At 58.4% G+C, this 21256-nt stretch overlaps 2 protein-coding genes and 1 long non-coding RNA gene across 7 annotated transcripts; 1 reads left to right on the forward strand and 2 right to left on the reverse strand.

Annotated features, from left to right (window-relative positions):
• The first annotated feature begins 141 nt into the window (after positions 1-141).
• Positions 142-18924, forward strand: BCKDHA (branched chain keto acid dehydrogenase E1 subunit alpha). Of its 3 annotated transcripts, none has more exons than XR_003427399.1 (9): positions 142-457; positions 8357-8536; positions 8645-8731; positions 12474-12582; positions 14665-14826; positions 16545-16751; positions 16874-17110; positions 17252-17423; positions 18464-18531. XR_003427399.1 is itself a non-coding variant. In XM_027079629.1 (9 exons), exons 1-9 carry the CDS (start codon positions 353-355, stop codon positions 18632-18634), a joined length of 1335 nt encoding a protein of 444 aa, XP_026935430.1. In that variant the 5' UTR covers positions 169-352; the 3' UTR covers positions 18635-18924. The 3 variants fall into 3 exon arrangements, 2 of the variants coding, with proteins under 2 accessions (XP_026935431.1, XP_026935430.1); XM_027079629.1 differs by having other exon boundaries at positions 169-457; positions 16874-17015; positions 18464-18924; XM_027079630.1 differs by lacking the exon at positions 14665-14826 and having other exon boundaries at positions 167-457; positions 16874-17015; positions 18464-18924.
• Positions 10518-12492, reverse strand: LOC113605923 (uncharacterized). Of its 2 annotated transcripts, none has more exons than XR_003427400.1 (2): positions 12303-12492; positions 10518-11681 (listed from the first exon to the last, which is right to left on the reverse strand). It is a non-coding gene; the product is annotated as an uncharacterized LOC113605923 (long non-coding RNA). The 2 variants fall into 2 exon arrangements; XR_003427401.1 differs by having other exon boundaries at positions 10518-11646; positions 12303-12490.
• A 395-nt stretch (positions 18925-19319) lies between the features above and the next one.
• Positions 19320-21256, reverse strand: B3GNT8 (UDP-GlcNAc:betaGal beta-1,3-N-acetylglucosaminyltransferase 8). Of its 2 annotated transcripts, none has more exons than XM_027079631.1 (2): positions 21082-21256; positions 19320-20735 (listed from the first exon to the last, which is right to left on the reverse strand). In XM_027079631.1, the coding sequence occupies exon 2, from the start codon at positions 20702-20704 to the stop codon at positions 19511-19513; it is 1194 nt and encodes a 397-aa protein (XP_026935432.1). In that variant the 5' UTR covers positions 20705-20735; positions 21082-21256; the 3' UTR covers positions 19320-19510. The 2 variants fall into 2 exon arrangements, with proteins under 2 accessions (XP_026935432.1, XP_026935433.1); XM_027079632.1 differs by having other exon boundaries at positions 21009-21256.

Below are 21256 nucleotides of genomic sequence, written 5' to 3' on the forward strand. Positions count from 1 at the left end.
CTAACAATTTGGTCCCTCCCACTCCCGCCTCGAAAGTCCAGGAAAGCCATTGGACAGAAGCGAAGAGAGGGAGGGCCTTGGTCCTACCCGAGGTCCCCGGGCCCTGAAACCCTGAGGCTCTGGTCAGGTTGCCCTCTTCTTTGCCTGTTACAGGAACAACGGCGATGAGGCGGTCAGAGTAATTTTGGGGAAGCTAGATTGTTTTATCCATCTGCATATGTGCCCTAGAGACCGCAGGACTAGTAGCAGGTGGTTTCTTGACAGGGTGATGCTGGCATTTGCGTCAGGCTTATGAAGTGGCAGCCCCAAGCTCGCCGTGGAGGGGCGGATCGGCGAGGGACTGTTAGCAAAGATGGCGGTGGCGGCTGCCGCGGCGAGGGTCTGGGGATCAAGTCGAGGCTTGGGCCGGGTTGGCCTCCTCCTGCGGCGGCCAGGGGCTCGTGGGCTGGCTAGATCAGTGAGTATCTGGGACAACGGGGAGTTTTCTCCAAGGAGGTATAGGGATGTTTACGCTGTCTTCAGAGTGTGGGGGTTCCTCTAGGGAGTGGAGGAAGGGCTTTTAACAGAAGGGACAAGGGCTGGGAGAACCACTTGGAGAGGACACCCAAGGGAAGAACTTCCAGTTCCTTAGGAGGAGAAAAGCCAGGCAGCCCCTTTGTAACCCTGAAGGAGAGAGACAACTTGGAGAGAGCGAGGGAGCTTCTTGTTAGTTGCCGCCGTTCCCCAGGGGAGGCCGCTTAGAGGACGCGGGCGGGGGAGGTGTGACCTTTCCTCTCAGTGGTTGGAGAAAACTGCCTTTGTAAGGGACAGACTTTCTTCTCGGTAGACTCCCCCCCTTCAAGGAGGAGAAAACAGAGATCAGGTTTCCCATCAGGGACTTTTATGGTGCCCTTTGCTCCAACTCTGATTTTAAAGTGAATTGCGTAAAAAAGTCGTTTGATCCTGTGCCCCCGATAGAATGCCTTGTCGGTTTTGATGACTGTACGAAGATGATCAATAAATATTTGTTGAATTAATGAGGGAGTGGGAGCGGGGGCGGGGGGAGAGAGGTCCAGACAGAGCACTTAGCCCACATTTCTTAGAAACACTTGAGAAATGCCTTGTTTCTTGTCAAAAGTGTTAGGTTGATGCTGCTAATTGCTAGCTCACACAGCAGAAATCTAGTTAGAAGCCGCTATTTAGGAGAGAGGCCGGGGCCTGAGAAAAGCAGTGAACTAAGATTTCGCACATAAGAGAGTCGTGGTTAAGAAGATGGGCTCAGGAGCTAGACCATGTGGCACCATGTCCCTAATCTGCCACTTTCCAGCTCGGTAGCTTTGGGCAAGGGACTGCTCCTCTCTGGACCTAATTTCCTCCTCTGTAAAATGCTAACAATGGCCCCATCTTAGGGTTGTGTAAATTAAATGTGTAAAGTGCCAAGAACAGGACCTGGTATATGACGAGTGCAATCAGAATGTTGGCCGCTGTTGAAAGTGAGGGTGGAGGGAAGGGACAGAAACTGGCCTCGGAGATGGGGGAAGAAGAAAGGAGGTGACCTTGGGAGGGTCTGGATTGGTGAGGGCCTTGGCGGGAAATCTATCAAGATCTTGTGGGGTTGGGCCTGACCGTCTGATGCCCAAACCATTGGGAAGGGAAGATAGAATCTGTGGGAAGAAGCTCTAGCTAGGGAGAGAAATGGGGGCAAGAAGATGGGCTGGGAGTGAGGTGTGGGGACACCTGGGAAGGGAGTTGAAGCAGGTAATTTCCGAAGGGCTGCTGGAGCAAGATGGAGGTGGAGAGTCCCTGCCTTTGGGCTGTTCTCGGTCAGTTTTGTTTTGTTTTGTTTTTGAGCCCTCAGATTCCCCACAGCTGAGCTCCCTAGAGCCCATTGGTTGGGCCTGCGCGGTGGGGTTGGGCTGGACTGGGGCAGGAGTAGGGAAGGGTCATTCCTGACTGATTAAATTGGCTTCCTTCCTGGCTCAGTCTCCTTGCTGCCCTTCATGCTTACTTCCCCTCCTTTTTTTTTTTTTTTTTTTTTTTTTTGGCGAGTTGGGTTGGGAGCAGGAGGTCTTTCAGAGTCTCTACGTTTTGCGTTTATATTTTTAGAGTCCCTGTTTTTTCTTCTCCACTTTTAAGTATTTCACTTGTTTTTTTCTTTTTTTTTTGCGGTACGCGGGCCTCTCACTGTTGTGGCCTCTCCCATCGTGGAACACAGGCTCCGGACGCGCAGGCTCAGTGGCCATGGCTCACGGGCCCAGCCGCTCCGCAGCATGTGGGATCTTCCCGGACCGGGGCACGAACCCGTGTCCCCTGCATCGGCAGGCGGACTCTCAACCACTGCGCCACCAGAGAAGCCCCTCACTTGTTTTTTCTTAAGATTTAAAAAGGAAATTTTTTTTTTTTTGAGGGGAGGGAAGGAGTAGTAGCATTTAGTCAAAGATTTTGAGCCTGATCTGGTCAGTAGGACTTTTTGTAATGATAGGAGTGTTCTAAATCTATGTTGTCCAGTACAGTAGCCACTAGCCACACGTGGCTGCTGAGCACCGGAAATGTGGCTTAGCGTGACAGAGGAATTGAAGTTCTCATTTAATTTTTTTAAATATATTTATTTATTTATTTATGGCTGCGTTGGGCTTTTTCTAATTGCGTTGAGCGGGGGGCTACTCTTTATTGCGGTGCACGGGCTTCTCATTGTCGTGGCTTCTCTTGTTGCGGAGCAGGGCTCTAGGCTCACAGGCTTCAGTAGTTGTGGCTCGTGGGCTCAGTAGTTGTGGCACGCGGGCTCAGTAGTTGTGGCGCACAGGCTTAGTTGCTCCGCGGCATGTGGGATCTTCCCGGACCAGGGCTCGAACCCGTGTCCTCTGCATTGGCAGGCGGATTCTTAACCACTGCGCCACCAGGGAAGTCCTTGGCTAGTCTTAATGAAGCACTTTATCATTTATAGTGCCAACTGACACCATTATTGTATTTTTTTATTTTTTTATTTTTTTCATTATTGTATTTAATACTGCCACACTGCAAGGTATGTACTGGTAGTTTTCTTCTATTACAGGGGAGGAGACTGAAGCTCAGAGAGGTGAGGTCTGAACTTGGAGCTCCGGACTCCAAAGCCTAGTCTCTTTCCACAGTACCAGGCTGCCAGGAGGAGAAGGGGTAGGGCTTCGGTTCAGGTCTTGCAACATCCTGCTTAGTCCAGACATGGTGTGTATCATCAGACTCTGCCTGGGGCTGGTGGGAAGAGCCGACCTCAGCCCCCATCATGCCCTCCCTTCAGTGCCGTTCAGCCCCACTGGCCGTTTTCCCCTTTCCTTGGATGAGCTCCTCCCACCCGGAGGCCTTTGTAGGGATGTGGTCCTTCAGGTGTCAGGCTGAGAGTTCACTTCCTCAGAGGAGCTTTCCTGACCCCATGACCGGTCTCAATGTGTAAAACAGGGACAATAGCAGTACCTCCCTCAGAGAGATACGCTGAGGGTGAAAGGAAGCAGCTCTTAGGAAGCACTCACACGTACATCCATGTGCTCGGTAAGGGCTCAAGAAATGGCAGCGGCTGCTTTCCCCCAGGAACAGTGAATCTGTCGTGGCCTTGACTGATGCAGGGAAAGGATGCTTCCCATCTTCAGTGGCTGGGGAGCTTAGTGCTGCTAAAGCCGCCGGGTCCCTGAGGCCAGAGAAAGCCTGACGCATCTCCACGCTTCCCTGGCCTCCCCAGCCGGATCCCCCTGGAAGGGAAGGCCGCTGATGAGGTCACTGACATTCCTGAGCTGGAAGTAAAGCCAGGGTCAGCTTTGCACTCTTTGAGGCAGAGCGCCTCAGACTCCAGAGAGAGAGCAGGCTTGGCTGGCCTCAGCTGTCCTAGCTTCCGAGGACTCGGTTACCTGGCACCATCCACACAGCCTTCCCGGGCTGGACCCCGCTCTTCTCTCCAGCTGCCCTGTAGTGGGCAGGCTGCCTGACTTCAGATGCTGACACCGCTGCGCATCATCTCCCTGGGTCACAGCCAAGTCACCTAACCCCTCTGAGCCTCGGGGCCACCTCTGTGGTACGGAGGTGTGGTCATGGCGCCTGCTTCACCTGGGTGCCGTGCAGGTTCAGTGAGTCACAGGCACCATACAGCAGGTGCCTGGTGTGGCGCCGAGGCACGTAGTTAACTGCTGTGGTTAACGTGCTACAGCCAGGTGGTCTCCAGGGTGCCAGGATCTCTCCTCTTGCCTCAGAGCCTTTGTCCTTCCCAAGGACTGACGTGTTCTCCCCCCAGCCTCTGCCTGGCTCACCCCTGCTCGTCCCTCAGGCCTCGGCTTCGCTCCGCCTTCTCCAGGAAGCTTTTCCTCCTGCTGCATGTGATGCAGCTAGTGAAAGTCTTCCTTCTCGAGCTACAGCAGGTGCTTTATACCCGCCTCACCACCAGCCAGTGAAATAGAAACTCTTATTTCCACAAGGGGACGCGGGTTCAGGGAGACAGTCTCCTACCCAAGGTGACGTAGCTGGAAAGGGACAGAGCCAGGATTCAAACACAGGCTGCTTGGCTCTCCAGCCCTCATCCTACCCTGCCTGTGTGTTAACTAACCTCCCTGCAATCCTGCCTCCTCCGACATCGCCCCTCCTGACTATGACTTGTGTGTTCAGTGTCTGTCATCCGTCTCTCCCCGTTGTCCCCAGCCCTCAGTTCAGGGCCTGATTTGGAGCAAATATTCAATGATGACTTGTTTGACCGCTACAGTCATCAAGTACACTTGTTAGCTAGTCATAGTTATCGAGTGTTTGTTACGTGTCAGGCACTGGGCTGAGCACTGTACACCCAGGGGCTCTTTAAATCCTCAGGACCGGGCTTCCCTGGCAGCCCAGTGGTTGAGAATCCGCCTGCCAATGCAGGGGACGTGGGTTCGAGCCCTGGTCCGGGAAGGTCCCACATGCCGCGGAGCAACTAAGCCCGTGTGCCACAACTACTGAGCCTGCACTCTAGAGCCCGCACGCCACAACTACTGAGCCCTCATGCCACAACTACTGAAGCCTGCGCGCCTAGAGCCCGTGCTCCACGGCAAGAGAAGCCACCGCAATGAGAAGCCTGTGCACCGCAACGAGTGGCCCCTGTTGGCCGCAACTAGAGAAAGACCACGCACGGCAACGAAATAAATAAATAAATGCAGCCAAAAATAAATAAATAATTTTTTAAAAAAAAACAAGCACTGTAAAAAAAAAATCAGGACCATCTGTGAGATAGATGCTCATACCGCCCTTGGTTTACACATGAGGAAACTGATGCTCCGGGAGCTGTACTTACACTCCCGAAGGCCGCAGTCAGCTCAGAGTCCCTGCCCTTAACTGTGGCCCCGTAGGGAGTGGCTCGAGGAGGGGCCACCCCAGTACGTGTGGGGCAGACCTTGGCCTTCCAGAACAGGCGTCTGTGTCCTGTGTGGTAGGAGAGAGCGTGGCTTCAAGGCTTTGTGTAAATCTGCAGCTTCTGCCATTGTAGGTCACTGCCACCAGGACAAACCCACTCCCCCACCAAAAGGAAGGGAAAATGGGTGGAGACACATATTCCCTCTGCAGGCATTTTACCCCCACTCCCATTATGGAGCGTTTCCTCAGGGCCAGGCACTGTGCCGATCCCTTTGGTAGCTCAAGGAATCAACACAGTAACCGTGGGGTAGGTACCACATTCATCTCTACAGGCCCAGGAAGAGTGGGCACGGCCAAAGCCCAACTCCAGGGTACAGGGGGCATCAGTGTACCCTGACTGTAGCTCTCCAGCCTCTGGAGGCAGACAGTCCTGCCCTGCCACCAGGGTTTGTTCGGAGCCCCATGACCCTGTCCTCCTGGCCCCTGGCTTCCGGTCCTAGAGCCCCTCCCCAGATGGCATCTCCCGTGTCTCAGCCTCTCTCTGGAGTGTCCGCTGGGGCCTCGGTCTGGAATTACAATACAGTCTTGAGATGCAGTCAGCCCTTCTCCCCAGCTCCTCTTTTCCCCATCTTCCCAGGGTGCCAGTCAGTTTCCTTTTTCCCATTTCCTGACCCTAGATTTTGGGTTTTTTCCTCTTTTACCAATTTTTGAGCATGTAACGTGTCCCATGCCTTTGCTGAACCCTTCGTGTGCCTTAGGAACTTTCTGCAGCAGCCCTCTGCAGCCTTTTCGCAGATAAGGAAATTCAGAGACACAGTGTTTTGCAGAGGGCTGTGCAGTGAGCTGAGAAATTGGAACCCAGGTCATCCAGGTCAGTCTGATTCTAACTAAGCCAGTGAACTTAACCGCTCATTCATCCGTTCGGTCAGTAATTGGCTGTTGAAGTGTGTGCTCTGTAAACCAATGTGGACATGCTTCTTGCCTCCCTGGAGCTTGTGATGTGTGTGGGAGATACACATGAGAGGAATGGATCCTCCAGGTGAATGGAAGGGTCCGGCCGCGTGAGTGCTCAGAAGGCGGAAGCACGGTCTGCAAGAGTTGGGCCGCTTGGGCCGCTGCCGTGCTGTTGTCAGGCCTGGGCCCGCCCTGCCGTTGGGAGTATAATTTCCTTTATATCCTCACAATCACAAATGCAGATAAACGCACACAGGTTCACGTTCCCCTGCTGGAACCCGGGAAGGGCTCTTTGCCGCAATTAAAGGAGGGAGGGCGGGGAACACATTTGAGCACCCGTGTGTGAGATCCAGCTCACGACAAGCCCAGACATTCTTCTTTAGCACCTATTGGAAGTGAAGCCACAGTTACTGAGCTGAGAGGAACCTGGCGACCGGTGGAAAGTAAAGATGCAGATGGGTGCAAAGTGGGCCAGCAGTGGCAGCTGGGGTTCGGGGCCTGGGTTTCGGGGTCTGGGTGTCAGCCCTGCCCAGGTTGGAAGCCCAGTCCTGACTTATCTGTTTTAGCCCTGGGGTCTGGTGCAGGGCGGTTATGTTACCTGCCTGAACCTGGGCTTCCTCGTCTGAAGGGCAGCAGTACATACTCTGCCTCACGGATGTGCTCTGAGGACTCAGTGAGGGTTCTGCACGCGGACCTCAGCCTGGTGCCCGGCAAAGGCTTACTGCAGGGGCACTGTTGCAGTGCTCAGCCTAGTTCAGGGCATTCTAGCTCAAGTGCTGAGAAGTGGAATTGGTTCCCCTCCTGGTGCATGTGTAGGCTTCTCCCGGGCTTTCCCCAACAGGCCTCCTCTCAGCCAGGGGGTGGGGGGTGATGCTTCCCACAGGACTCCTTCCCAGGTCCAGAAGGGACATGCCATTGCTCACTGTTTGCCTTTTGTGTGTCCCGTTACCCCAGCTTCAAATGCTCTTTCCCTGACCCCTAGATATCCTTCAGGTCCCAGCTCTCATATCACTTCCTCAGGGGAACCTTACCCTCTTTCCACTCTGCTCTCACCCCATGGCTTCTCCTGGGAGAATACGCATCACCCTCATCCGCTCAGCGTTACTTGTTGAACCTCTGTCTTCCTTGCTGGGCGGCAGGGACAGGTGTCTTGCCTCTCTTAGGTCCCCGGAACCCAGCACAGGCCGTGGAACGAAGCAGGTGCTCAAGTATTTGTTGAATGAGTCAGTCTGGGCTCCTGAACTGCAGTGGAGAGGGTGGTAAAGTGTGTGGAGCAGTTTGCCAGGTGGTGGGGAAAGAGGCCTCCTGGTGCAGAGAAGAGAGCAAGAGATGCGGTGGGAGAAACGATGATCGGCATCTTTCTGAGCCTTTACTATACATGCAAGTACTCTGCTCGCCGTTCTATACACGTGATTTTGTTTGAGCCGCGCAATGTTTCCATGCGGTGTTCTCCATTTTACAGGTTGAGAAAGGGGAGACTTGAAGAGGGGAAGTCCCGTTCCCATGGTCACTCAGCAGGGGATTTGAACTTGGCAGGCTGACTCTTAAGGGCTCACAGACATAAGCTCTAAGCTGGGTGGCCTCCTTGTGGGTAGAGGGGTCAGTAAAGAGCCCTTCTGGCTGACTGGAGGTCGCTGTGCAGCGGTGTGTGTGTGTCTGTGGTAGCCGTGGGAGATGGAGAGGACGGGGTAGCGGCGGTCAGCCCTGGCGAGGCCTTGAATGCCAGGGTGAGGAGTTTGGGCGTCTGATAATAATAGCTACTGGTTCTTGAGCTGCCTGCCACTTTATTAGATTATTTAACCTTTACAGCGACCCTGTGTGATAGATATTATGATTTTTCACCCCAATTTTACAGCTGAGAGCTGAGACAGGAAGCAGTTGTAGGAACTTGCCCAACGTGTGACACATTGGGAAGGTGGCCGAGCCGGGATTCAGACCCTGTGCATCAGGCCCCAGAGCCCACCGCGGCTGTGGTGGCTTAATCACCAGGCCGTGCTGCCTGCCGCTGCGGGGTTGAGCCTGCAGAGCCTCTGCTGCTCCTGACATGGGTGTCTGCTCCCCCCTCTCCCCCTCCTTCCCTCCGCAGCATCCCCAGAGGCAGCAGCAGCACTTCTCGTCCCTGGATGACAAGCCCCAGTTCCCAGGGGCCTCGGCGGAGTTTATAGACAAGCTCGAGTTCATCCAGCCCAATGTCATCTCTGGGATCCCCATCTACCGCGTCATGGACCGGCAGGGCCAGATCATCAACCCCAGCGAGGATCCCCACGTGAGAGGCTGCTTCCCCCCGACCCCGTGCCTCCACGCCCAGGCCCCTTGCCCGTCTCCTCCCCTCTGGTCCCAACTGGCCCACATATGTCTGTGCCTCCATCTGCAGCTGCCCCAGGAGAAGGTGCTCAAGTTCTACAAGACCATGACGCTGCTCAACACCATGGACCGCATCCTCTATGAGTCCCAGAGACAGGTGCATGGGCACGGGCTGGGGAGAGGGACGTGGGGTTACCTGAGGTCCCCCTACCTGTGTTTGGGCCAAAAGACAGCTCGCAAGGAGGAGGGAGTGCAATGGAGATCCTTGTCTTGAGGTCCTTAGAGTTCTTGGGGTTCTGCTGGGGCTCTGGAGGAAGAGGGTGGGAGGGTCCTGCCCAAGGGCAGAAGGGTGGACCAGATCACGGAAAGCCTGCTGTACGCCGGGCTGGGGACTTAGCTGTGCTGGGAGAGGGCAGGCAGGAGAAGACTGGACTCCCCTTCCTGTCAGGCGCTCACAGTCCTGAGAAACAGGGTGGCTCTCGGTGCTTCCGGGAGTGCCCGTGTCCACTGTGCTGCTGTGGGGCACTCAGCTGTGTTAGCATCAGCTGACAGAGACCCAGTCAAAGCAGCGTCAGCAAAGAGGGAATTGGGTGACTCGACTAACTGCAGGTCCATAAGGCCCTGTTTCAGGCACAGCTGGACCCAGCAGGCTCAAAACATGTTTTCAGACGCGTTTCTCTCTCTGAGTGTCTTTTCGGCTCTCCTTTGCCTTGGCTTCCTTCATTCTCAAGCTGCGGTGGTCTCTGGAAGCTCCAGATTCACGGAGAGGTGGCAGAGAAAGGGTTCAGGGTACGGGCTCTGGAGCTAGACTGCAGTTCGAGTCCACATTCTGTCACTCTCTAGCTTTGTGGCCCTGGGAAAGTTGCTTAGCCGTTCAGTGCTTCAGTTTTCTCGTCTCTAGCTACTTTATGGGGTTGCTGTGAGGATTGATGGTGGCCTGTGTAGTGGCCTTAGGAACAGTGAAACTGGCATTTGTCATGGATACCAGTCTTGCAATTATTATCCTTTCTGTTTAGCAGTGGAAAGAGAATGTCTGGTCCCTAATGTTCCAGCAAAAGGTCCAGAGCTGATGCTTATTGGCCAGGCTTTGGTCACAGATTCCCCCCTTGAGCCAGCCCATGTGATTGACCGGCCAAGCTGGGGCCACGTGCCCATCCCCAGGAACCAAGGGCGCAGAGGCCTGGAGTCCGTCCCTCCCAGGCTGCGGAGACGGAGAGCAGGAGCGTGGGGTTCCTGTTAGGAAAGAGGGAAGAATGCTGGGCAGGCTCGTCCTCAGGAGTGTGGATGGGCTTGGCAGTCTGCACTTGTATCAGGCCCCCAGGTGACCCCACTGTGACCCCACTGTGCACTGAAAGCACAAGGCCCACTGAGGACAGTTCTGAGCAGGTCAGGCGGGCAGCCAGCTCCCTGGTTCTCTTGCTCACAGGAGCACTACGTGTGGGTTCTCCATCTGCCCAGAAACTTCCCTTGGCTCCTACCGTCCACAGGATCAAGACCTGCCCTTCCTGTCCACCCCGTCTCCCATTCACTGTGGCCTGGGCCATCTGCTCCCCTCTGCATGGGCTTAGTGCCAGGCCACCCCACCCCCACCCTCTCTCACATGGCCGGGCTCCTTCCTGACCCCTGGGTTGTCTGCACAGACGGGGGCTTTGGAACCTGGCAGACGTGGGTCCAGTCAGAAATGTGACTTTAGGCAGGTGATTTTTCTTGTCTTTGCCTCGGTTTCCTTAGTGTATTAAAACATAGAAATAACGACAGAACCCACCCCACCCCACCCGACCAGGTGGGGGTGGGAATTCTGTGAGACCCGGCACGTAAAGCCCCTCGCCCGTTGGCTGACACAGGGAACCCTCAGTAAGATCAGCTCAGCCATCAGGTTTCAGCCTTCCTTAGCTAGGGTTATCCCAGCAGCCCCCCCATCCCAACAGAAACAAAAGCAGTAGTTTAAACAGATTAATAGGTTTTTCTCTTTTGCATGAAAGAAATGTGAAAACAGGTGGTCGGGGCTGGTGTGGTGGTACCACAATGTCACTGGATACCCAGCACTGGCTTCTAGCCTCCAGGGCCCCTCATAAACCAAATGGCTGCTGGAGCCCCCTCCGTCACGCCTCGCTCCAGGCAGGAGGCAGAAGGAAGGTGGAAGGTCAAGCGTGGCACCGCCCAGCTGTCTCCCCACACCCACATTTATAGAACTTTCCAGGCAGCCCCACCAAAAAACATCACACGTTTCATCGGTCACTCCCAGCTGCAAGGGAGACTGGGAAAGTAGTCTTTTAGTCCGGGCAGGTGCTGTCTGTGGTGGAATGAGATCTGCTAGAAAAGAGGAAGAGGGATCTGATACTGGGTAGGCAACCAGGGACCTCTGCCCCCAGCCCAGGTCCTGCTTCCTCAGGGGGCCCCCCCTCAGGCTCCTCCCCACACCAACCTCGACAGCCCTGCCAGGCCCTCAGCACCCAGCATCCGCCCCACTCATTGCTTTCAATTGGCTCCCCACCTGGAAGAAAGTGTTGTTCATCTGTGGTTCCCCCCCTGCGACAGGAGGCCCCTGCGGAACACATGAGACCTGGGCACAGGGTGTCCTGCAGCTGCTGACCCGGTTGGCTCCATTTTTACCTTACATACAGTCCTGCTTACCTCCATCTCTGTGCCAGGCCTCCCGGATCTCCAGCCAGACTTCACCTCTTAGCCCCCGATCTGCTTGGCTTCTCACCCTGGGTGTCCCTCACCAAATTCAGCCCATCCAGGCTTGAGCTCAGCACCTTCCTCCCGGACCTGCTCCTCTTCCGCCCTTAGGCCATTTCTCAGTGATGGTACCGCCGTCCACCCATTTGCCCAAACTGGAGACCTACTGGTATTCCCTGTCCCCTCCCACCCCCTCACTATCACTTTCCCCTTTCATTCACTCTGCCCTTAGGTAGTTAGAAATCCATTCTGCCGCTCAGCACCACCGTCAGGAACCCAGACTTCTTTTCTGCTTCACCATCGTGGGCGACTTGGCTTTCGGCCCCTGCTTCTTGCCTCACGTTCACAAGATGGCTGCCACAGGTCCAGGCTTCATGGCTGTGTGCAAACCTGGAGGGAAGGGGCGGCAGCAGCTGCAGTGACCTCTTTTATCAAGAAAGCAAAAGCAGAATTCCGCTTAATTCTCTGCCTAGAACTTGTGTCCTGTGGCCACTTCTGACTGTAAGGGAGGCTGGGAACATATTTTTCCAGGCTCTGGGATTAGGGGGCTCAGGAGAAGGGAGTTGCCCTGGGCACTGGTGTAGCGAACCAACAGGGGCTGCCGCTCCCTGCACCGCTCACTCTGCTTCTCAAGACTCTCAGTCATCCTCTCCCTGCCGCCTGCCACCACCAGGCCAGGCCGCGCCCCCTCCCACCTGGCGCTTGGCACTCGTTCCTGTCTCCTCCATCCGTTCCCACGTGGTAGCCTGAGAGACATTTTTAAAACATCTCTCCCCTGAGAACTGTTGGCGGGTTACCGTCGTCCTCAGGGTAAAGTCCGGATATGTCGTTCCCTGCCTCTCTCTCCCTCCTCGTCGTTCTCCACCCCTCCCACTTTGTGTCCCAGCCCTTCTGACCTCATGGCCTTTCTTGTTCTCTCTGCCTGGAAACCTACACCCTGCCTACCTTTGCTCGGCATAGGCATTGCTCCTCGATGCCCCTCCACAGTGGGGCGGGGACCCCTTCAGCCCCCATCACGCAGCCCCATCACCCTGGCTGTAACCAACCTGGCGGTTCCTCTGTGAAGGCAGGGACGCCAGTGTGGCCTGGCCCAGAGCCGGCCTCCAGGAAGCATCTGTTGAACCACAGAGTGGTCGGAAGTCGGTCAGTGTTCGGATGTTTCTCTGGCATTGCCCAGTCTAACTGAACCTGCCCTCTGGGCCCTCCTCCACCCCCAGGGCCGGATATCCTTCTACATGACCAACTATGGTGAGGAGGGGACGCACGTGGGGAGTGCCGCAGCCCTGGACAGCACGGACCTGGTGTTTGGCCAGTACCGGGAGGCAGGTACGTCTGCCCGTGGCCCGGCCCTGTGGAGCAGGTGCCAGGGACCTGGGTCTGTGGTCCCCATCGAGACTAGTCAGGCCCAGTCCCTCCTGCTATGAAGGCGAGGCCCACATCAGTTACCAATGTGCTCTTCTAGGAGCGGCACCTTGCCAGAGAGGCCTAAGGGTGCTTCCCCTCCGCGGAGGCCTGGCAGTATTGTAGTTAAGAGCCTGTGCTCCTGACCATTCCATGCCCTGCTGGTGACCAGTTGTTCGATTTTGGGCAAGTCACTTCCGTTCTCTGAGCCTCAGTTTTCTCATCTTTGAAATAGAGATTATGATGGGATGGCAACCCCTTGCGCTGTGGGGCTGCCGCGAGCCTGCAGTGAGGTCAGGCCGAGCTGGCCTCTTCCCAGGTGCCGTGTCCTTCACGCAGCCACAGCCAAAGCAGATGGGTGGGCGTGTTCCAGCCTGGGAGTGGCTAACTTCTGAGTGAACGAGGGAGAGGATGGAAGGAGCGACGACTAGGAATGAAGAAAACGGATGAGTGTTAAGGAGAGACTGGGGGTGCAGGAGTGAGCCCGGGGAGCTGAGGGTGGGGTTCCACAGCAGTTGTTGGTATGGGGCCCAGCAGGGGAGCCAGACCTGACCCTTCCTCTCAGGTGCTGCCCGATCTTGGGCAGGTTGCTTAACTGCTCCTTGCCTCAGTTTCCTCATCTACTGGGGGAGACAGTGAACCTTCCCAAGACGGTTGTTGAGGGGTTTCAGAGAGCAGATGACGTAAAGCCCTCAGCACAGGGCCTGGCGTGGGGTAAGCACTCGGAGTCAGAGGCGGTGTCGTGACCAAGGCCTCTCACCCGGGGACAGCTCTTCAGTGGGGAGGTGTGGCCTGGCCAGGCAGGCTGCCCAGAGCGCTCCCGGGACCAGCACAGCCTTCCAGTCTGCTCTCAGACTATCTACTGTCTCAGCTGCACCAGACCCCCCCACCCCACATGCTCCAGGGGAGCAGATGCCCTGTGATACCGTCCGTGTTCCGCATCATTAGGTTTGCCTGGGCACTGGGCCGCGAGCCAGGCCCCTGCCACGTTTGCTAAGCGCTTCCCACTGTTTCTGCTGAGGGGATCTCTCTGGGGAGGGCTCCAAGCAGGGCCTGGAGCGAGGGTCCTGGAGTTACGGGCGGCCGCAGGGCTCTGCACATGGGGGCTGTTTGGGCCCCAGCCGCCTCTGCAGGAGTGAGCCGTCCTGCGCCAAGGGTCACGGAAGGCCCTGCATCCAGACAGCTGCTGAGGCGCCTGTGAGGGGCAGGGAGGAAAGGCAGGCCCCGCTTGTCCCCGTCCTGACTGGGCCGCTACTCCCCATGCGACTCTGTGTCTCCTGTGAAGTGAGGAGAACAAGGGCACTGAGAACGGTAGCGCTCACTGAGCTGTCCTCAGTGCTGGAAACCCTGGAGCCTGTGTCGGTTCCCCTCACAGCAGAGTGGAGGCCCCTGCCCACCTCCCACTGGAGTGGCCGCAAGGGACCCCCGCCAGCCCCACCAGCTGTGTGAGCCAGCTAGTGCGAAGCTCATATCAGAGAGGTGTGGCCTTGTGGCGCCTTTGATGATGAGGTGGGCATCCACTGGGGTTTTGTTTGAAGAAAGGATTTTACTGCCATGAGCAGGTTTGAATATTTCCTCTCTAGTCCACAGGTCGTGAGCACGGCCCATACTTCTTTTTGGTTCATATGATGATTTTTTTTAAAGTAGATGAATTAGTGGAAACTCTTAAATCAGGTAGCTTCCCCTCCTCTCCCCTAGCGCCCCCCCCCCCCAAAAAAAAAACACGCTGGATTGCTCCTTTTGAAAAGCTGGACCACCTGCCTCCCTGGGCAGAGGTCGATTGGTTTGAACAGCAGCCTCCGTCTTGAGGCAGGCCTGTGCTTTCTGCTCAGCCTGCCTGCTTCCTGCACCCGCCTGGTCCCTATGAGCATCCGAATGCGCCTTCCCTGCTGTAGGACAGTCAGCGGAACGGGTCCCGGGCAGGAAGGGCCTGGCCCAGGGGCCCTCACAGGGTGGGCCTGTCCTGCACACCACCCGCCACGGTAACCCTGCCTTCTCCTGCACCAGGCGTGCTCATGTACCGGAACTACCCCCTGGAACTGTTCATGGCCCAGTGCTACGGCAACGTGAGCGACCTGGGCAAGGGGCGCCAGATGCCCGTCCACTATGGCTGCAGGGAGCGCCATTTCGTCACCATCTCCTCTCCACTGGCCACGCAGATCCCTCAGGGTGAGGATGCACGCCCCGGGCCCGCACACACCGTCTGACGTCATTACCCTGCTCGGGCCTTAGACTCCCCCATCCCTTCCGGGGGCTTCCTGGTGGCGCCACGGTCCTAGCGCTGGCCTGGGCTCTAGACTTACACCCCTCTTGTCTGGGACCCTCGCAGGAGGGCTCTAGTGGCGTCTTCGCCCCATTCGGCAGGTTTGAGTACAGTCACGCTGTCAGTTTCTCACGCTTGTGCCCAGCCCGTGTCCGTTCACCGGCACAGCCAGCTGCGTGGGACTGAGCGTGTGCCAGCTTCCTTACTAAAGGTCACCCGGCTGGTAGCAAGAAGCGGAGGCACTCAAATCGTGGACCATGTGGCTCCAGAGCCTGGGTTCTCCACCCCGGCCCTGTCCTGCCTCTGTCCTGAGTGACTGCCCTAAAGCTTACTCCGCAAGTCCACGATGCTTAGCGCAGTTGGTGTGGCTTCTGTTAAAGGTGACTGCTTGTGAAGCAGCCCCGCCAGGGGGAGGGCTGTGGCCACACAGTGCAAAGACAGGGATGTGGACAGCCCCCGCCCCCGCCCTGTGGAGCCTGCACTCGGTCGAGGGTCAGTCTCCTCCAGGGCAGACACGTGAACTGATGTGTACAGGGCTTAGAGTGCCTGGCATGTCAGAGGGCCCTGGGCATGTTCGCCCGGTGTGTTCTATTTGGGAACAGGAGCGGTTTGTGTCTGAGGTGGGAGGCGGACAGGGCAGCTTTCTGGGAAGAGGTAGCATTTTCACTGATTTCCATTTCGTAGGCTTTCCATAAGGTGGGGCCTGGCCCTCATCTTCCATTTGGGTGACCAGTTAAGTCACTCAGTTGGCCAGTGTACGGAGTCCATGCTGTGTGCTGGGTGCCATTCTAGGTGCCTTGAACAGAGGCAGCAAAAACCTCAGCCTTCCTGCTGCTGACACTGGTGGGAGAGACGGACAATAAACAGGATGAAGTAACACATGGAGTGTGTCAGGGGTGACAAGGCCCACAGGGAAAAGTAAAGCTGAGAGGGAGCGGTTCTTGATGGGGGAAGGTGGGGACAGCTGTCACCAGGTGACAGTACAGACCAGAAGGTGAGAGAGGGAGCCACTCGGGATGTGGAGGCGGGTGCCTGCTCGGTGACGTGTCTGAGGTGCCAGGAGGAGCCAGCGGGGCAGGTGTGGAGGGAGGGGTGCGCACAGGTGGGGTCTCAGGCTGTCGACTTTTGAAGACACTTTGACCCAGAGTGGCCCCGAGCTGGGGGAGGGGGAGGAGTCCGCTGCAGAACCACCTGCCGGCTCGGCTGCTACCCTGAGGGTAACAGCTTGGGTGGGAGGAGCAGGGGGCTGGGGAGGAGGCTGCTCGGGCCAGAGGTGGGGCTGGGACCACCAGGGAGAGGTTAGGGAATGGGGAGAAGGGGTCGGATTCTGGCTCCGCTTTGAAGGCCGAGCGGGCATGGGGGCGTGACAGAAAGTCAGGAGTCAAAGATGCTGAAGTTCGTGGCCTGAGCAGTTGGAAGGATGGAAGGATGGAGCTGCCGTCAGCCGACGGGAGGAGACTGTGGGCGGGGCAGCTTCTGGGGGGGGGGCGGCGGCTCAGGTGTTTTCTTTCCCCTCAGAGCCTGGCAACAGCTAGCCTGAGGGCCGGAGCCCCGGGTTGGGGTGCGAGGGTGTGGACGCGGGGAGGGTATGAGTGCAGGGAGACACGTGTCTCTGCTCCTGCAGCGGTGGGGGCAGCCTATGCGGCCAAGCGGGCCAACGCCAACAGGGTCATCATCTGTTACTTCGGAGAGGGCGCGGCCAGTGAGGGGGACGCCCACGCCGGCTTCAACTTCGCCGCCACCCTCGAGTGCCCCATCATCTTCTTCTGCCGGAACAACGGCTATGCCATCTCCACGCCCACCTCTGAGCAGTACCGCGGGGATGGCATCGGTACGGGCCCTGGGGGCTGCTCCCCGCTCTGCCTGCGCCCTCTCCTTCCTCCCCTCTCGCCCCACTCCCTGCTCCTGTCTCACCTGAGCCCTGGGGCCTGACCTGCCTCCCTGTCCCTACAGCGGCTCGAGGCCCCGGATACGGCATCCTGTCCATTCGCGTGGATGGCAATGATGTGTTTGCTGTGTACAACGCCACCAAGGAGGCCCGGCGGCGGGCCGTGGCGGAGAACCAGCCCTTCCTCATTGAGGCCATGACCTACAGGTGCCTGCCGCGCCCCCCGCCTCCGCCCCCGTCGGCCCCCAGCCTCGACCACTGCCGTCCTCAGCACCTCCCCCACGTGGATCACCGTCCCCGCGGTACAACCCCACTGCCCTGCACCGTGTAGCCCCTTCCGGCCTTTATTCCATTTCCCGCCTTCTCCCCTAGTCCCCCCCGTTCCTTCCTGACCCTCACCTGAGGGGCGCCAGCCTGACCCTGGGTCCCCCTCCCGCTGGTAGGATCGGGCACCACAGCACCAGCGACGACAGCTCAGCGTACCGCTCAGTGGACGAGGTCAATTACTGGGACAAGCAGGACCACCCCATCTCCCGGCTGAGGCACTACCTGCAGAGCTGTGGCTGGTGGGACGATGAGCAGGAGAAGGCCTGGAGGAAGCAGTCCCGCAAGAAGGTGAGGAAGGGCCACCCTCCGTTGGAAACCACCCCAGGGGTCGTGTTCCGGGATGGTGTGTCACGGAGAACCCTGGAAGGATGGGGAGGCTGGGGGTTGGGGGCCATTGAATTGGCAGAGACATAACCCTGGTGATGTCTCTAATGTCATGATGCCAGGACACGTGCACCTTAGCCGTGTTCTGCCCTCAGCTCCTCCGCCTCTGAAGAGGGATACTGGGGTACCCACCTCAGGAGCTTGTCTGAGGGTTTGCATCTGATTCAGATGGGGTGTAAGTGTCCACCAGAGTCTGTGCACTGCCCTCCTCGGCCCTGGTCATCAGACACCAGAAGCACTGCGGCCCAGTGGGCAGGGCAGACCCTGGTGTCGGGCAGCATGTGCTTCCTGGCTCTGCCCCTGACCACGGCATCGTGGGCATGTCCCTTCTCTGTGCCTCGGTTTCCTCACCTCTGAGCTGCCTGCTTCTTAGGGCTGCTGAGAGGCTGAATCGATTCCATACTCTTAGTATAGTGCCTGGTTCTGCTAAGGATGGAGATGCTGGGATTTGGGACATCAGTTGTCACCACTATTTTTTTTTTCTTTTTAATTTATTAAATTTATTTATTTTGGGCTGCCCTGGGTCTTCGTTGCTGCGTGCGGTCTTTCTCTAGTTGCAGCGAGCGGGAGCTACTCTTCGTTGCGGTGTGCGGGCCTCTCATTGTGGTGGCTTCTCTTTGTTGCAGAGCAGGGGCTCTAGGCGCGCGGGCTTCAGTAGTTGTGGCGCATGGGCTCTAGAGCGCAGGCTCAGTAGTCGTGGCGCACGGGCTTAGCTGCTCCGCGGCACGTGGGATCTTCCCGGACCAGGCCTCGAACCCTTGTCCCCCGCATTGGCAGGCGGATTCTTAATCACTGTGCCACCAGGGAAGCCCGTCACCACTATTTCTATTGTCCACGTGGGAACTTGAGGCTCAGGGGGTTAACCCCTCGCCAGGATCCCACAGGTAGGAAGCAGGTTCCTGGGTGAGAGGTCGGCTGCCTGCCCACTGCCGCTTGTCCCCCAGGTGATGGAGGCCTTTGAGCAGGCCGAGCGGAAGCTGAAGCCCAGCCCCAGCCTGCTCTTCTCAGATGTGTATCAGGAGATGCCTACCCAGCTCCGCAAGCAGCAGGAGTCTTTGGCCCGTCACCTCCAGGCCTATGGGGAGCACTACCCACTGGATCACTTCGAGAAGTGAGGCTACTTGGCCCATCCCCACCTACGCCAACTCTGCCTCTGAGGGCAGAGGCGGCCAGGGCAGCACTTGGGGCGGCTCCTGCCTCTCCATGCTGTTAACGTTGGTGGGGCCTTGGTCAGCCCCTTCTTCGCCTTTAGTTACAGGGTCTTCTCCCAGGGGCTGGGCAAGGGCACCTCCAGGACTGGAAGCCCCTCAGGGCTGGGGGTGGACGTGGCAGGTCAGCCTGTGGAACTTAGAGTGAGAGGTGGTCAGCAGGTAGTGAATAAACTATGTCTCTGCATTTGGCTTCATGCTACCTCTGGTTTCTGTTTCCTGGAGTTGGGGATGTGGGAGGAGAGGCCAGCATGACTGGTTTGGGACCACCCATGCTTCTCCAGTTGAGATAAATAAGGCCAAGGCTGTTGAGCTATCTTCTTCCTCCAGAAACTTTTGCAAGCTGGAAGGTCAGCTTCAGCAAACAGGATGGGGGTGGGGTCCTCCAGAGATGGCCTCTTGTCTCCCATAGAACGGGTCAAAGCTGGTGTCCAGCAAGGTGACCGAGAGGCCATCGGAGCCGGCCTTGCCCAGTAAGGGTGGGGAGAGCGTCTGGTGTGAAGGTCAGGGTGCAGCTGAGCTTTGCTCCGTAAACTGCCTCAAGGCCCCATAGACAGAGACGACAACTCCAGGCCCCGTAGACAGAGACGACGACTCCAGGCCTCAGAAACTGAAAGACGGAAACAGTCTGTCGCCTCTTGGGGAGGCCCAGGGAGGGCTCAGGCAGCCTCCATTCCAGGACCTCCTTCCTCGCACCGAGGCCTAGAAAGAGAGGCTGAGCAAGGGGCTGGCGCCAAGGCCCAGGCCAGGTCTGCCCTCCCCGCCCCGCCCCACCTCCGAGTCTCAGCACTGGAGCTGAGGGTCCCGCAGCTGCTTCCAGAGCCGGACGCTGTCCTGGGGGCTGAGGGGCCGCACCAGCAGCAGGTCACGGAAAGCACAGGGGTCAGCAGTGCGGCCTGCCGGCCAGGCCGTGAGGAAGCCTTTGTGGGTCCTGGGGGCCAGGCCCAGGGCTTGGAAGCACAGGCCGGTGTAGACATCATCGAAGGGGAAGGGGGCCACGCGGGCCGCCGCCCGCAGCAGCCAGGGTGCCAAGCGGCCCGCGATGATGTAGCCGCCCCCACTTGCGTAGGCTGGGTAGCCGCCTTCAAAGAAGGACCCAGGCACGTAGAAGGGTCCTCCAGGCTTCCGGAGGGGCTTGGCCTGGGTGAAGACCTCACCCAGGTAGAGGCCACGGGCCGTGCTGGGCGGCAGGGCCCGCAGGTGGTCCAGAAGGGCGGGGACGCGCACGAAGGCGTCATCCAGGGCTTGCAGGATGAAGCTCACGCTGGGGCAGTGGCGGCCCAGCCAGGCCAGCAGCAGGAGGTCCTTGAGCGTCTGGTTGAAGGGGGCGTCAAGGAAGTCCCAGAGCAGCAGGTCGCTGTAGCGGCGGCTCTCCCAGGCCACCAGGGAGCCTAGGTCAGGCCTCCCCTCGCCCGCTGGGGACCCCAGCAGGAAGAGCAGCCGGACCCCGGGAGCCGGCCTGCCCCACGTCTCCCTCACGGCCTGTCGTTCTGCAAAGCGCCCTGGTTCCGACTTGACGGCCAACAGCAGGTAGGGGACGTCGGGGTCCTCGCAGCTGGCCACCTGGCCACCGCCACCCCTGGGCAGCCACCGTGGGAAGCTCCGGCAGGCTGCCGACAGCAGGAAGTGGCGGAGGTCCTCGGGGTAGGAGGCGAAGTCGGGGATCTCGGCCGCAGCGGCAGCTCCCCAAGCGCGGCAGCCCCCCACCTCAGTGCTGTCCCCACTGGGCAGGGTCCCCAACCGCCACTGCTGCTGGTTCCAGTAGGCCGAGGGCAGCGGGTCAGTCTGGCCCAGACGGGCCGAGAGGTTAGCCGGCAGGGTGGGCTCGGGGCTGGCTGGCGTGGGGCCTGGTGGGGTGCTGCGGGGTCCCGGGTAGGCCTTACCCAGCCGGGGCTCAGACGTCCACTCGATGTACACTTTGAGGCCCAAGAGTGTGAGCAGTGCTGACAGGCAGAGAAGGCACTTGGGGCAGCGCATGACCCGGCCCAGGAAAGGGCAGCTGTGGGACCTGCGAAAGAGCCACAGAGGCCTTTTGGGGTGCAGGGGCGGGCCCTCGGGCCCTGCCGAGCCCTCCAGGGCTTCTCGTAGTCTCAGACCCTAAACCAGCCCTCCACCAACGAATCCCTATTCTACTCGCATTCCAGCACCCTGTTCTTTCCACTCAGCCTAGCTCCTTCTACTTTCGTAGAAACCCGGGAGGCTACCTATTCCCCATCCGCACCCCAGAGACCAGGGACTCCGCCATTCCAACCTCCCTCTCCCCCCAGTTCATCCCCCTTACCAGGAGTCAGTATCACCGGGGTCACCTCCTCACCCGACAGTCCCCACCCCAGGCACGGCTCCCTCCCCTTTACCTCTGGGTCTGGCTCTGGCCAGCTCCAGCGCCCTGGGCCTTGGGCCGGCCCTCTGCCCTCCTCCGGCAGCGCTGGTGTCTCCAGCACTGTTGTTCTCCAGCCCAGCCCAGCCCAGCCCAGCCCAGCTGGTCTGTGGGAGGCTGGGAGGGCCCCAGGGGCCGGGAGGGACCGGGGC

The sequence above is a fragment of the Aethalodelphis obliquidens genome, unplaced genomic scaffold (genome assembly GCF_003676395.1).
Source record: "Aethalodelphis obliquidens isolate GAN/ISIS:26980383/991018 unplaced genomic scaffold, ASM367639v1 scaffold43, whole genome shotgun sequence".
Lineage (NCBI taxonomy): Eukaryota > Metazoa > Chordata > Mammalia > Artiodactyla > Delphinidae > Aethalodelphis > Aethalodelphis obliquidens.

Excerpts from the sequence above, each read along its gene's own strand:
- BCKDHA (XM_027079629.1), top strand. The coding sequence starts at position 353 with ATGGCGGTGGCGGCTGCCGCGGCGAGGGTCTGGGGATCAAGTCGAGGC. Across the intron at positions 458-8,356 it reads CTCGTGGGCTGGCTAGATCA|CATCCCCAGAGGCAGCAGCA; the intron begins GTGAGTATCTGG and ends TTCCCTCCGCAG. Across the intron at positions 17,016-17,251 it reads ATTGAGGCCATGACCTACAG|GATCGGGCACCACAGCACCA; the intron begins GTGCCTGCCGCG and ends TCCCGCTGGTAG.
- B3GNT8 (XM_027079631.1), bottom strand. The coding sequence starts at position 20,704 with ATGCGCTGCCCCAAGTGCCTTCTCTGCCTGTCAGCACTGCTCACACTC.